Below are 16416 nucleotides of genomic sequence, written 5' to 3' on the forward strand. Positions count from 1 at the left end.
ATATGAAAAACAATCTCAACATCCTCTGAGGTGAAAAACACATAGGAATTCTACAATATATACAGTATGATGCCTGATATGGTTTGGCTCTATGTCCCCACCCAAATCTCCTGTTGAATTGTGTTCTCAATTGTTGGAGGTGGGGCCTGGTGGGAGGTGACTGGATCATGGGGTGGTTTATAATGGTTCAGCACCATTCCCCTAGTGCTGTCTTCTGATAGAGTTCTCACAAGATCCGGTTGTTTAAAAATGTGTAGCACTTCCCCGTTTGCTCTTTCCTGCTGCCATGTGAAGATGTGCTTGCTTCTGCTTTGCCCTTCCACCATGATTGTAAGTTTCCTGAAGCCTCCCCAGTCATGCCTTCTGTATAACCTGTAGAACTGTGAGTCAATTAAACTTCTTTTCTTTATAAATTGCCCAGCCTCAAGTAGTTCTTTATAGGGGTATAAGAACAGACTATTGGTAACAATGCTAATAGTGTCAATGTAAATGAATTGGGAAGATAATGATGTTACTTTTGTTTATCTGGAACCTTTAGATTTTTAGAATTAATGTATTACAAAAAAAGAAGCACACTTTATTTTAAATGAGTTTTGTTTTTTTTTTAGAAATAAAAAAACTTTCTTCCATAAGAAAAAACATATTTAGCTGAGCAATTGTGAGGAAAATAAAGAATATCTCCAAAGTGGGGCTGATGCAGGGAAAGACTCATCCCAGATATGGACCTGCAAGACCTAATAATTCAAAATGGAGAATTCCTGTCAGCAGGTTGCATTTTCAGGGGAAGAGGACATATTTGTAGTACAGAACCTGTGGCCTGGGGCATTTTAAGCCAAATTCTCCTTTGTTCACTTGGGAGCACAGACAAGAAGAGGCGCCTCTCCTCTTCCTCCTTCTGTGCCTACTCAATTGCTCCTGATGTCCCTGAGCCTACTGCTGGGGTCCTGCACCCCTCGATGCATCTTGGTGGGGTGGAATGCTTATTCTGCTCTCGATGAAAGCCTTGGAGAAACACTGAGAACCCTCAGGCAACTCAAAAACCACTTGAATGAGGTGGATGTGTGGGCAGTTGCTTTTACCGGGCATAAGAGGAACTCCCTACCCCATCCACTCTCACCCCTAAAGAAATGCAAAAGCAAAGACAATTTCATAATTTTTCTGGATGGGTTTCTAAGCCTTCTGAACTGTTGCTTAGGGCATTAGGCAACCTATTTGGTTAGGTTTAACAATATTTGTGAAACTGTATGTTTTAGGTTATACTGAGAAGTTTAACAGATATTATATCTTACTGTATTATGTTTAGAAAGGAATCTTTTTCCACATGAAGGTCAAAACTTACAAATAACATAGTATGAATAAGTGTACTGAATACACACTTTCTTCTTCAGACAATATTAAAAAGATAGATTTCATAGCTTAAATAATGCTGAGAAATCTTCCAAGAAGAATTCCATTAAGCGCAAAGGTGATATATTCCTTTGTAAAGGGTGTTATTGCCTTTACAAAGATCTGGGGTGATGGTAGTGAAGAAAAAGACGGTCGCAGGTGCATAAAATACATTGACTTGCTTAAAAATATTCTAACTTGCACATGCATCCAGATCATGCAATCAACTTCTGCATAAATTTGATCAGCTTGCCTTTCCTCATCTTATGAATGAGGAAACTGAGGCACAGAGAGGCAAAGTGGCTCATCCAGTTTAGAAAGTTGCTTTTTTACAATGAAAAGATTGTCCCTAATAAAACAAAAACAGAAGCTCAATAAAACTGTTGAAATGTCACTAGACTATTTCACACTTTAGCCACATGCTACTATCAAGGCCAGAAGCTACTTACAGCTTTGGAGGTAGAGGGAATAGGGGAGGGAGGCCGTTTATATCCTTATGTACCAGTTTTCTAGCCTGCTCTGAGATTAGTATCACCTTGATACAATCAGAGAAAAAGGTGCTGGTAGGAGTTTTAGCCTATGAATAGTAGTATTATACAATAGTCCACTCGTACCCAGTGGGGATACATTCTAAGACATCCAGTGGATGCCTAAAACCATGATAGTACCAGATGCTATATGTACTATGTTTTTCCTATACAAACATACCTATAATAAAGTTTAATTTCTAAATTAGGCATATAAGAGAGTGACAATAAAAAAAGAACCATTATGACAATATAGTATAATAAAAGTTACATGAATGTGGTCTCTCTTTCTCAAAACTATCTTATTGTTCTATACTCACTCTCTTCCTGTGATGATTTGAGATGATAAAATGTCCACATGATGAGATGAAGTGAGGTGAATGACTCAGGCCTGGTGGCGTAGCATTAGGCTACTACTGCTCTCCTGACAGTAGGTCAGAAGGAGGATCATCTGCTTCAGGTGACCCTGGGTCACCGAGCCAAGATGAGGTGGATGTCTAGATGTCAGGAGCAGAAGATGTGGCTGCTAACAGGCGGGTAGTGTACACAGCATGGATGTGCTGGGCAAGGGGATGACTCATGAGTGGGCAGGATGGAGCGGGCTGCTGTGAGGTTTCATCATGCTCCTCAGAACAGTGCTCAACTTAAAACTTACCAGTGGTTTATTTCTGGAATTTTCCATTTAATATTTTGAGACGGTGGTTGACCACAGGTAACTGAAACCTTGGAAAGCAAAACTTCGGACTAGAAAGGGACTACTGCATTTTGTATCTGATTGATAGCAAGCGAGAAAAGAGTTTATGAGGTCTCAACCCAAGTGGCTACAACTCACTACTGTCAAGAGTTAATACTACCCTTATGTAAGTACCCATATTACATGGCTGGATTTTTGTTTAATCTTCAACAGGCTAGCAACTGCAACTCACACCATCTTTCCATTTCTGGGCCTCCATAACCCTAACCATTATTCCCACGACGTAAAACAGAGCACAAATTTAAGGTGACAAAGCTCCAGTTGGTAGACGTGAAGTATGTGATGAGAACAGGACCCTCTGAGTACTGCACAGCCATTATGAAGTAACTGACCTATATGAAACTGCTACCATGGTTCACAAATTTATTGTCAGGTTCCAGCCTCTAGCTGTTCTCTGATTGTTCTAAATACTTGACAAACTGAAGCCTTTTCACTTTCCGTTGAAATTGCCTCATCTCCCTGTCAGAGCGCCATGGGGGACTCCATTACTTTTCTGACTTCTCTCCCCTCCTGACAAGTCATTTAGCTGGCTTCTTGTTGTGAAGGCTGTCCATGTCAAATTAGCCAGGGCCCCTATTGTCCTTATTACCACTCGAAAAGCCATCATGAGTAATGCTACAGGGTCCCTCAGTTGTCATCATTTGTCAGAAAGAAAGGGAGTGTGGTTACATATAGCTGACAGGTAATTTCAGTGTCTACAATTACCCCAATTAGTCTTGTCATAAACAATTCGATAAATGCACACCAATACAAACAGATAAACACACCAAGGTCTCTCATTATTAATGCTGTGTAATGGGTAAATCAGTGATATGATGCTATATTTTATTTATTTTTTTAAACTATCCTCAGCTGTGAGCTGGCACTTGCTACCTGGTCAGCACAAATTGTACTATCTACTTTCATTAGCTCATCACCACAAGGAAATTTGAAAGGCTGTGACAAAATTCATTTAGAGAGAGAGGGAAAGAGCAGATTGTTATAACACCTGCTTTAGGCAAGGATACAACAAAGGTTTTCTTTTTGTCAGTTCTAAGCAACTATGGGCTTTAAAGTTCACTATTTTGTGTTAAAACACCAACATATGAAATATGAGAGAAACAGGGAGTTGAAAAATGATCTCCATACTGAAATTAGATATATGATTTGAAAACAAAAACAAAAACAAAAACCTACTGCCAAATGTGCCAGTCAGCAACCATATATTTTAAAACAAGATTGTGGGCTAGTAATTTCACATTTAAGATGATTACAGTTCTCTTCAACTAAGGATTCCCCACTCCCTTTTTAAAACCGTACCTTAAAACCATATAAACCAATAAAGCTCGCCATGTTCACTGTCAAACTTATTTATCTACTCCAGGACTCATAGGAATTTGTTGAATAAAGGCATCAACACTTCTCCTTGCTGGACTCAGCACAGAGGTGATAAAGACCTGGTAAGTGTGGCACACTGGTTCTCTCCCATATTCTCGAAATACCAGGGAATGAACCTGTTTTAACACAACACCCTCTAGGAGCACTCTTCAGTTACACTCTATATTCAACCCTGAATGAAGCGCCCTTAAGTTCGCTCTTGTGATCCACATAAATAAAGGCTCAAGATTCAACATCTGTAGCGTCCACTGCACCCTGTCTGTTTGCTGACCGCAATCTTAAGTGATGGCTGAAAAACCCAGCACGAGGATATTGTTGTAGGAAATTGCTCTTGGCAACTATTTGTTCAAGCTCAAGATTTTTTTTTTTTTTTTAAACCAACACTAAGAACTCACCAGAAAATAGGACAGGTCTCCCTAATGAGTAATCTATTTTAGCACAGTCTTGTCTAGGCATGACAGTTTACTGAGAGGCTTGAAAAACTCGTAATTACCAGTGTTACAGGGCAATTAATGTATATTACACTGCACTACTCATGGCAGCAACTGTCATTTTCTCAATAAAAATGAGTACTCTTCAACTAAAGGTGACATTAATTGGGACTTTAATGACTATGCAGAGGAGCTGAAGCCAAATATGAACAAAACAGCGATTCAATGAGCGACTTCAGAAACGAGAAAATTGTACTAAAATGAGATTAATTGCTGTTTAGAAAAAGGAAAGAACCTAAAAAGCTATTAAATTGCAGGGTTTGGGTGCCCGGGTGATGGTTGTGATGTTAATCTTGCATTCTCACAGCAGGCAAATATTCACTAAATTCAGAGCCTTTTGACAGCAGGAAAAATCATGTATGCTTAACTTCAATCCATCAAAAATATATTTCAGCTTTTATCAGTGTTCTAAATACTTCTGCAATTTCAAAAATTACTGCTCCATTCCTTGGCTGTCATCATGCAAATGTGAACACTGTCAATATTGCTATGAAAAATTTCCCAGCTTCAAAAGGCCTACTTCAGTGATAAAGAAAGAAAAACGTGAAGATTAGAATTGCAAAACACACACTACTAATATAACAGAAATCAAACAATAAGAATTTAATGTTTAAGTTGTGGAAACTGCTAAAATAGAAAATGATGGGGTGGGCCTTTTTTTTGGTAGAAAAATCAAAGAAAAATAATTCTGAAATTCTTTCAAGGCGTGTAACTTTACGCTTAATTAATCATCACCAATAATTAGGACAGAATTTTGCAGCTTGACTTCAGGTACTATAATTGTTAATACTGTTCTCTAGTTTCTAAAGGCCCTTTTATCCTTGCTTCTACGTTCTTTAAAAACAATTATATAATTGTTTTTCTTTATGGCCTTTTCAAATATCATGATGACTGTATATACAAAACACAGCACTTAAACTTTGACATGTAACGGGGATAAACATGTGATAACTCTGAAGTTATATATTCCGTTACTTGGCTTTTTTTTTTTTTTTTTTTTTTTTTTAAGAAAGACCGTCAACTTAGTACTTTTGTTGAAGAGGGAGTTTTCAAGAGTTATATTTTGGACAGAAATGTAGCATGCACAATAGCTGCCCCATAAAAAGATTAGGCCTGACTTTTGAATACTGTGCACTTTCCTACTGCATAAGCAATTCTGTTTGTTCTGCATTTTAATATTTAAAGAGCCTTCTCATCTACAGTTTAGGTCAGGGCTCAAGACACATTAACAACCATATAATTCTGGACATACTCAAGAACCACATCCACTAAATGACAACGGGTAGTGAAATAGTGTACTTTCCATCTTCAAATCAATGATAAGCCCTGTCTATTCTAAAAATCCAGAAATACAAATCACCTGACCTCCATTATGAAAACTGGTTATTGGCCACTTGTCTGCCAGAATATACTTATAGGGCTACTGTGGGAGAAGAGGAAGGAATGGAGAGAGAAACACATGCATACCCATGCATAAGTGTGTACAAAACGGCAGGATGTTCTGCTAAGTTTTATCTTCTAGCTGTTTTATTCACTATAAGCATGCTTTCTTACGTTTTGAACCCAAACTTGAGCGTAATCATCTTTGTAAAACAAGTTGCTTTCAGGGTCCAGCATTTCTCCAGTATTACCTGCTGCTCCTCTTCTTCCAATTTTCCCTTTTCTTGTATCTAGACTTTTATGTTAACAGCACAATTCCTCCCCAAGAGTCTAACAAATGTTCTTTTTAGTCCTTTTTTGGGGGGTGAAAAGGGTCTTTTGTTATTCATTGTGCCATTTCGAAAACCAAGCTCCTCTTATACCTCAAAAACAGCTTTATTTTAAAGACAAAAAATTCACCAAGCTCCCCCTAAAAGTCTTTTCAGGCAGAATCCTTAGAGAAGACAGGTGCCTTTGGCTAAATTATCTCCACTGACAAACCATTCACATAAATTTGCTTTTTTTTTAATAAAAAAGTACATGTCAATAGTTTGATTCCATTTTGTCTATGCAAATACCATTGATAAAAATTTCAATGGAAGTTTTCAGGGAGTGGAAGAGTTCCAAGCTAGGTATTGAAATGGGATTCAGGAATAGGATACTAATTCACCAAACTTGCCAAGAATGATCTAACCCGGTAGCCATACAAAGGCAACTGCAAACCATCTACATGATCCCAGATAATCCCTTATACTGTATCTCTAGGATCTCATCTCCATTCTGCAGTTTACTGTGAGAGGCTCCATTTGGGGCTCCAGGTTTCCCATTTGCAAAATGGGAGCAACTTTGTCATGCTAAATTTGCTGCCTGTGAACTAGCGCTGAGCACTTGGCAGACACCACCAGCTCCAGGAATGTTAACGATTGGAATAAACCTTTAGGAGAGTTCCTAAAATGAATTTATTTGATACTGTTGTTCAATTGCGGAAATTCTTTACCCCTCACAGTTGCCGCAGTGGTGCTATGGGAAAAGGTGATCACATTGAATCACGCGAAAGGCTTGCACAAAAAAGCAGGAGGCATTGCTCTTTCAGCTAAGGCTGAAATTCCATTTTTAACCTCATTATTATTTTGCACAAATATCATACGTCTCTCTTCCAAAATACTATTTAATGGTTTAAATTTCTTATTCAGGCCCCTCCTAAGATTGAAATGTACCACAATGCTCATCAATCTCACAATTGACAGACCATGTTTAAGCTGGGAATAGTGACAAGTTACAGGGACTTTTTAAAAAAAATCAATTCCAGGAGATTAGTAAGATGCGTTTTTAGATACATACCCTCAGAACATTATAAACTCAGTGAGAAGCCAAACTGGAATATCTCAAGTTTGGAAGATGAACAATATTTTGATGTGCCAAGGCTAATACATTATATGTTTCGAGTCTTACTATTAAGACCTGTAGCAACTGTTTCAAGAGATGAGTAGAAATGAAACAAATGGTAAATGTTTATTCAGTCACACAGTTCTGAAAGAAAACAACTGTTAATTTGCATTAGCTTGGGATCACTTAGCAGACTGCTTTTTAAGAGCTATCACCTCTCAGCAGCCCATAAAACAGGAAGCTTTCATTCACATCCCTTGTACCTGCTCCAGCAACATGATATTTCATTTACATTCATTTTCCACTCACCACCAATATTCAACAAATTAAAAGTCACTTCAAAACAGATAGCGTTGTCATTGGGAGGAGAAAGTCAACAGACCAAACAACTGAGAGTCAATGCAGACAGATGGCAGCCTCATCTACTTCATCTTCTGATATACAAAGTTCTAGAAAGATAAACTTGAGGTATGTTTTGAGTCATCAATTAAACACTGTATTTAATATATCTTTGGCAAAACCAGGACAGTTATCCTGCATAAATAAAAATGTAGTGCCCTATATTTATAGGCAACAGAATCTAAGCTATTTAAATGATGGTAAATCGTTTTTATTCATCAACTTTTATTTCGAGTTCTGGGGTACATGTACAGGATGTGCAGGTTTGTTACATAGGTAAACATGTGCCACGGTGGTTTGCTGCACCTATCGACCAATGACCTAAGTATTAAGCCCAACATCTATTAGCTCTTCTTCCTGATGCTCTCCCTCCCCTGCACCCCCAACAGGATCCAGTGTGTGTTGTTCCCCCACCCATGTGTCTATGTGTTTTCATTGTTCAGCAGCCACTTATAAGTGACAACATGCAGTGTTTGGTTTTCCGTTCCTGCGTTAGTTTGCTGAGCATAATGGCTTCCAGCTCCATCCATGAACCTGCAAAGGACATGATCTTGTTCCTTTTTATGGCTGCATAGTATTCCATGGTATATATGTACCACATTTTCTTTATTCACTGTATCACTGATGGGCATTTGGGTTGATTCCATGTCTTTGCTATTGTGAATAGTGCTGCAATGAACATACGCATGCATGTATCTTTATAACAGAATGATTAACATTCCTTTGGTTATATACCCAGTAATAAGATTGCTGGGTCAAATGGTATTTCTACTTCTAGATCTTTGAGTAATCGCCACACTGTACTGTCTTCCACAATGGTTGCAAATAGCAATTTTTTTTTTTTTAATTTTTAGTAGGGATGGGGTCTCACCATGTTGCCCAGGCTGGTCTCAAGTTCCTGGCCTCAAGCGATCCACACACCTTGGCCTCCTAAAGTTTTGGGATTATAGGCGTGAGCCGCTGTGCCTGGCTCTCAAATTAACTTTAGAGTCTTCCACCTAGGCAACACTGAGTGCTTTTAGAACATTGTTTTCAGGAATACCTAGGAATTTGCATGGCATTAAGAGATGAATTAAATCTCTTCTCAACCACACGTATGCCTATTTTAACTCTATTAGTGCCATATATATATATATATATATATATATATATATATATAATAAGCATATATATATGCTTTTATCAACAAAAATGGAATGAAGTTCTTGGTAAAAGCAAACATAAAGAACACTTAGTTAAGTAGCAAAAATATTCATTTTGTGGATATTGATCTAAAATTTAAAATACCTAAATCAATCAGACTGGGCTTCCCTTACCCAGTACTGTCTAAATGTTAGAGGGGAGGTTTTGGCATTTCATATTAGCAAAAAGACATATGCTTTTTCTTGTCCTACCTATGATTTTGTTTGTTTGCTTTTTTACCTCTGAGCTGTCCACCCAACTAGCCCCACACCTCCACCTGCTGATCTCCATGGCTTTTCCTAATAAGTTTTGTAGGTCTTTGTCTCCCTTTTCAGCAGTTGAGTTATAAGGTTGGCCTCTTTTATAATTATAGTATAGCTGTATCTTAAAAAGTTTTGGAACTGGCAATTCAGTGAGTTAAAATGGGAAGATATTTTTCAATTGGCCAAACAGCTAATTCTTAAAACTGCCCTTACTTGGAATGAGGGCAGCTGGATCAAAACAGGTCTCCTCCCACAGACTGAGCTCAAGCCACTGCCTCAGTGCTCCCTCCTGCTGTACATTAAGTATTGAGCTATCAGCAACGTCACCCTCAACCCCACACATCACAGACTGTGAGCACCTTGAGGGAAGGAATCAAACCCATCCTTGGATGCCTGGTACACAGTAAATGCTGAAATCCTGGCTCTGACACTAATGAATTAATATTGGACACGTCACTTTATCTTTCTGAGCCTTTGCTTTCCTATCCATTAAAATGCTTTCAGTTTCCTAGAGGAGTGGTTAGCTCAAACAAAATAATGAATGTGGAGGTGCTGAATAAATGCAATGGGTTACTACAGCTGTTGTTAATAATTAGCATTTGGATTTATAGAATAAAATTGCACTGTTTCATGGGACGAATGAGGGAGGTTCCTAATGGTCTCAACAGTTTTTTGCCATAAGGAACATACAAAAATGTAGCTCCCTAAGAATTCTAAGATGACAGTCATACCCACATAGGTTTTGTGGTTTGGATTTGTCTCTTCTTCCCCTCTCCTGTGCCCCCACCACAGCACTACCGCAAACCAACACATAAATCTTTTCTAGGCTCTGGATCCTGCTCAGGAAGAACTGAAATGCTCAGGTGACTGGGTCTGGAGTTTCAAACAGAGGCATTTTCATTACGGCAACACAGTGCATTTGCAGAAGGTATCCTGGCTCTGCTAAAAGGCAGGATTCTGCTGAGGTGGCCAAAAGGTCGGGGGACCTGGTCGGTGCCCTGTCTCCCACCTCCAGCACCAATGCCCTTTACTTCTCAGACTCACTGCTCCTTCAGAACCTGTGTCCTCCCTTCACTCAATGGCCTGGTGAAAATAACATAGACAGGAGAAAATCAGCGTGAAAAAAGAACACTTGGACAGGTAGGCCACCTCTCTATGGTTGTTTGGGAGCTAATAAGCTGGCCTTGACAAAAACACAGATGTACTTTTTTGTTTTTGCTTTTTAAAAGAAGAACCACTGTTCAATTATTGATGCAACAGCATCCCATTCCTAATGTTCAGATCCGATCTAGCAACAGCCAGCCAGCTGAGTTCAGACTGAATCGTGCCACAGACTTCATAAGACAGCATTTATCTAGTGTAGGATGAATAATTTCCACAGACAGTGGAATTATTTGAGAAATCTATATAAATAATGAGACTTCAGAAACCTTGGTGAACTTAAATGCCACATGAGCCACATGCCTCCAGTTCCCTAAAGGACAAAAGGCACTGCAGGTGAATCCAGGGCAGGGCATTATTTTTAAGTCACCAGTGCAATACAAACACATTGTTTGCTTTAGGTCATCTGGTTTGTCTTAATCACAAGCTAAAAATTCATTTATAATGCAGTATACAAATGCCATGTTTATATCAGTATCATATGCTGCTTGCTTGAAATCGTATACATTAAAATTAAGAACAGAAATCCAAGTTAATGGTCTAAGACAACCAATAACAAAACCACTAAATTCCAGTTGTCAAACATCATTTAATATGTATATTTCTGGGGTTTTTTGGAACAGTAATTATTAAAACTTAAAGCAATACAAGTGAGTGTTTATGACTTCCTATTGAAAAGCCTGACTTAAAGAGCATTCATTTCAGGTTGAAGAAAATCACGTGGCCATCTCTGTGCGATGGCCTACTGACTTTATATCCTCTTGTCAAACCTCAGCAGTTTTATTTGTAGTGATACATGCCGGAGAAGGTTGGAGGTTAAAGTTGATAGGAGGGGCAACAGGAAAATCCACCAACTCCTTTCAAGAGATTACAACCTTTAGCATTTTGGGTCTGTCGGCAGTTTCTGCAAACTTTACAAGTCTGTGGTTGGTGATGTTTTTAAAAAACTGACCCTCAAATCAGAAGTCACATGGATCTAGTAAATGTACTTTTGCTTTGAAATAATCCCAAGTGGTGAATGTACCCCCCAGTTGATGGCTGCACGTTTTGTTTGTTTGTTTTGTTTTTACTTTTTGGTACCTAAATCTAAAATGGAAAAAATATGTGCTAACTTCTCAAGTATCTGAGATCTTGGAAACTGAAATTACTAACTTTAATTCACTATGTGATTCCAAAAACAGGGAAACAGCTGTTGTGAGAGAGGAAAAAAAAAAGGAAAATAAAAAGGCATCTGCTGGAGGCAAACTTTGTTGGGCAAGGAGACAGTTCGTCAGTGCACTGGTTTCTGTCCTGCAGAAGTGTTCGGATTCTTAGCAGTGTCACATTGAAAAGTGAGATATCTGGCTATGGCATCTGTGCCACAGCACAGAATTATAACAAAGTCACAAACTAAGACCCAGCAATGACTGCAAAACATCTCATCCCGTATCTATTTACCTTAACTTGGCACGCACTGGTTTACTTACAGATACTTTCCATCAAGTACTTCTAGTTACCTGTTGTCAAATGTGTATTATGTGCCAGGCACTATGTATATCTAAGCTCACTCAATCCTTATAAGAATCCAAATTGTGCCCATTTTACAGATGAGTAAAAAAACAGAGAGAAACTGAGAGATTTGCCCCAGGTCATACAAATGAGACCAAATGAGAACCAAAGTTATTTCCCACTGCCACTCCCCCAGACCTGTGCCCTTTCTACTCAGCTGTATTGCTTCTTGGGTTGTAACTAATGATTAAATAACTTCTAGACTATTTCCCTTCACGGTTAAATTTTTAAAATCCTCATTAGCTGATTTTAACGCACAGTGTAGTGTTATGTAGCAGCAAGGGAACAAGACTCAGTGTGAAAAATCCTCAGGTCTTGTATTATGAGGTCAGCATGTGGTTGGCTCAAGGTCTGATAATATTATTGGCTGCCACTAATTATTAGGAAAAATGTTTTGGTATTCAAAGAGTTCTCTATGTCAAAGTGGTAGACAGCAGTTATATAATACTAAGTACTTGTGAAATTAAAACAATTCCTACCATAAATGTTAATTCATTTCTGTTTTTAAAGATGTTAGTCAACCCACTGATTAGTGTTCAACACTGAGTGACTTAAATCTCCCTGGGCCTCGGTTTCTTCACTCAAGAAATTAGATTTTATCTAAGAGAGATCTTGGCCAGCTCTAAGAAGACTGTAAGTCTGTGATTATTTTAATGAAAATTTCTGCTTAATTCTAATGAATGTGCTTATAAAGCTTTTCAAGGAAATAAAGACACTTACCTTTATGAATGAAAGTTAAGAAGAGAAACACAACTTTGAGAAAAGTTTACTTATAAAAAAGAGCATGGAATAAATGAAAACTCTAGGCCAACTGAAGCCGTGCAACAGCTGCCTCTTTTTTGGGAGCCCTTGAAACTGCGCATAAATGCTTTAAAAATAAATGTACTTGGGAATGACCTGAAAGGCAAATTATTTTGTCACCCAGAAATGTTTGTTACAAGTGTTATGGGAACTACCAACTTTTATTTAGAGAGATAATATAACAAACATTTTCCAAACATTGCTACTCATTGTTTAAAATGAGGAGACACATGCTAGTTGAAGCTTTTTTTTTTTTTAATGCACTAACTGCTAAGAAATTTCCAACAATTTGAAAATGTTTTTGTTATTTACAAACACATTTCATAAAGATTCCTGGTAGAAAATGTTTCCTCACCAGTGTCATTCCAGCAGTTTGGGAGGCTGAGGCAGAAGAATCTCTGAGCCCAGGAGTTCCACACCAGCGTGAGGAACATTGTGAGATCCCATCTCTACAAAAAATAGAACAATTAGCTGGGCATGGTGGCATGCACCTGCAATCCCAGCTACTTGGGAGACTGAGGTGGGAGGGTCACTTGAGCCTGGAAGAGGGGGACGAGAATGCTGCAGTGAGCCATGGTCCTGGGCAACAGAGTGAGACCCTGTCTCACAAAAAAAAAAAAAAAAAAAAAAGACATGTTTCCAACTTTTAATGATACCTTGTTTTCTTTTACTCATAAAGTAGCAGTGTCTGTGTGTAACCATATATTTATACATGATATGCATATACATGTATGATATGCAGGTAATGGTTTTGTTTTTGTTTTTGTTTTTGAAATAGATGAAGCATTAAAACAAAGAACATAGCACACCAGAACTCAGAAGCACTCAGTTCAAGTCCTGGTGCAAATAAGTTGGACACTAAACAATGCAAATGATTTAAATGGTACTGAATATAAGGAATGTAACTACTCCTATCATAAATACCTTTCTTCCCAACCTAAATTTAACAGAAGAGGACAATACATGTCCTTAATATCCCATATATGTTTTCTCCATGTCCATGTATCTATTTTTGTTCCTTTTCTATTTTGCACTTGTATTTCAGCAATAACTTCCCACCTGGCCTTCTCTCCCCAGTCTCTCTACTATTTCCACTCCCCAATACAGACAAACAAAACAAACTTCCAAAAACAAAGAGCCCCACAAACCAAACACCTCTAATTGGTCTTCTATATGGTAGCTTAATAATACTGCCACATATCAAATGAATTGTGTTAGCAATTTGCTCAACAAAACGATCAGCGGTGCCCCAGAGACACTGAAGTCTGTGGTGTCACACAAAGCTTTTCTTTACCTGGATCCTGTTCCTTTTGCTCTAATTGTACTAAAAACTGTTTTTTGTATATATTTCTGTGTCCTATGATTTGAACAATTTTTCATAAGTAGTATTCTTTTCTTTTTGGAGATGGAGTCTCACTCTGTCGCCCAGGCTGGAGTGCAATGGCGTGTTCTTGGCTCATTGTAACCTCTACCTCCTGGGTTCAAGTGATTCTCCTGCCTCAGCCTCCCAAGAAGCTGGGATTACAGGCATCCACCCCCACGCCTGGCTAATTTTTGTATTTTTAGTAGAGACAGCGTTTCACATCGCTTCTCGGCCTTTTGGCTAAGATCAAGTGTGAGACAGCGTTTCACCATGTTGGCCAGGCTGGTCTTGAACTCCTGACTTCAGGTGATTCACTTGTCTCGGCCTCCCAAAGTGCTGAGATTACAGGCGTGAGCCACTGCACCTGGCCTCATAAGTAATATTCTTAAATGAGTTAGTTTAACTGATATGAATCAATTCTATGCTTATACCCTAAGAGTATCTAAAAGTAATATATTCATATTTATTGATAGATGCATAAAATCAATATCAATAATAGAATAATATTACAGATGAGGAAGAAAACTAGTTAACAGTTGTTTTGAAAGTTCAACAGACTTGTCATTTAGAGCTCTCTACAGTGAACCATCCATATTTTTGGAAAGTAATAGTTGTTTAAAATAATAATGAGGCCAGAATTAGATTGCTCAGAATGTAATATATACCAAAGTTGAACAAATGGTTAATTTAAAAATATATATAATAAGTTCATTCTGGCCAGCATCATGTCTTTAAAAGTTCAGTACTTATCACAGAGTGGAAATTTAATGGAAAATAATGACAAATTTACTTATCTTTTATAGGGTCCTGGGCTGATAACAAATGAAGTGTTTAACTTAATATAAATATTTTAATGGTAAAAATGAATCACAGCTCTACAAATGCTTGGAAAAGTGCAATTTTTTCCCTTTAGTTTTATTATAATCTATCAGAAACCTCTGATGTTTAAACTGTATGTATAACCCTGGCTGGGTTTCCATTAAGATGCATTTATCATAATCTGCTCATACATATACTCTCAAGTATACAGACAAAAAGAACATCACCACTTATTCACCCTTTCTGCTTCCTGGCTTATGGATATATACAAAAGTGATTGCAAATAATGATATTAAAGGTACTCAGCTGCTTCTGGGATGTAGAAAGCTAGACATGGCAGTACTCAGGTCAATGGCCATATATCAGAAAAACTTCATGCCACAGAGATGTCCTATAGCCAAAACATTCAATGTCTCAAATTACACATGGGCTAATTAGAGCTGTATACAAAACAGCAGTATAGTTGAAGGCCATTTTCAAAGTTACCATCTCAGTTTGATGTGCAGAGGGGGTCCGATTCAATTTGGTGAAATGAGATTCAACTCAAACATTTATGGAGATTTATTTTATCACAGGTGGTTGGAAAAACCTTACCTGATCACGTTATCATGATTTGAAAAAAAATGTATTCATTCATTTACTTGTTTATTTTCTGTCTTGCTCATCACAGTATGAGATCCCTAAGGATAGGGCCCACATCTGTCTTGTTCATTTCTGCATTCCTGGTTCCCAGAATGGTGAACATAGTGGGTGCTCAAGAGGTACCAATTTAATGAGTGAAGATATTACCCTTGCTCTCAAGGAGTTTATGTGAATTTGGTACACTGGAAAGGGCAATCAGACCACCCTGAGGGAGACCTAGATCCCAGGATGCAGCTAGAGAGATATTCAGAACCAATAATCCTCTGGCTTCTTAATGAACATAAAAAAGATGCTAATGTGGCTGGTTGACATTTGCTCCCCTGTGAAGAAACCAGAATAACAGGGCTGTGGGTGTGTGTGGACCAGAGGCCTGGGGGAAGTACTCAGTAGTCTGTTGCTGTCTCCACTGAAGCAGATGTTGCTCTGAAGAGCCTGCAAGGAAAGTGGGCCTTTTTTTGCTATGTCCCCTCATTGCAGAATTCCTCTGTACAAAAATGGAAGGACAGAAAAAAATGTTTGCAAAGTCCATCATCTGGTGATGGATTTCATGAAGGTCTAGTAAATTTCAGGGAAATAGAAAACCAAAATTTTCAGAGACTTTTTATGAAAAAAAAAAAAAAAGACAAAAAATGTCTTTAGAATGAAGAATAAAATGCTTAAGTCAATGGGTTTATAGAAGGCCTCGTGTTTTTTTGGTTTTATTTTGTTTTAGATAGGGTCTCTCTCTGTTGCCCAGGCTGGAGTGTGGTGGCATGATCATGATTTACTGCAGGCTCGACCTCCAGGGCTCATGCAATCCTCCCACCTCAGCCTCCCAAGTAGCCAGGACCACAGGTGCATATCACCATGCTCAGTTAATATTATAATTTGTAGAGATGGGGTCTCACTATGTTGCCCA

At 38.3% G+C, this 16416-nt stretch overlaps 1 protein-coding gene across 5 annotated transcripts in view; it reads right to left on the minus strand.

Moving 5' to 3' along the window:
• The window catches only part of C6H15orf41 (chromosome 6 C15orf41 homolog), a 232561-nt gene that overhangs the window by 50979 nt on the left and 165166 nt on the right, over positions 1-16416 (minus strand). Inside the window, exon 11 of one of the 5 annotated variants that reach the window (XM_012507510.2) lies at positions 12841-13143. The exons of the other annotated variants lie outside the window; for them this stretch is intronic. Within the exon in view, the coding sequence (XP_012362964.1) occupies positions 12999-13143 (145 nt within the window). The 3' untranslated portion in view covers positions 12841-12998. Of the gene's footprint in view, positions 1-12840; positions 13144-16416 lie in introns of those variants that run through there. 5 annotated transcript variants of the gene reach the window in all.

The sequence above is a fragment of the Nomascus leucogenys genome, chromosome 6 (assembly GCF_006542625.1).
Source record: "Nomascus leucogenys isolate Asia chromosome 6, Asia_NLE_v1, whole genome shotgun sequence".
Taxonomy (NCBI): domain Eukaryota; kingdom Metazoa; phylum Chordata; class Mammalia; order Primates; family Hylobatidae; genus Nomascus; species Nomascus leucogenys.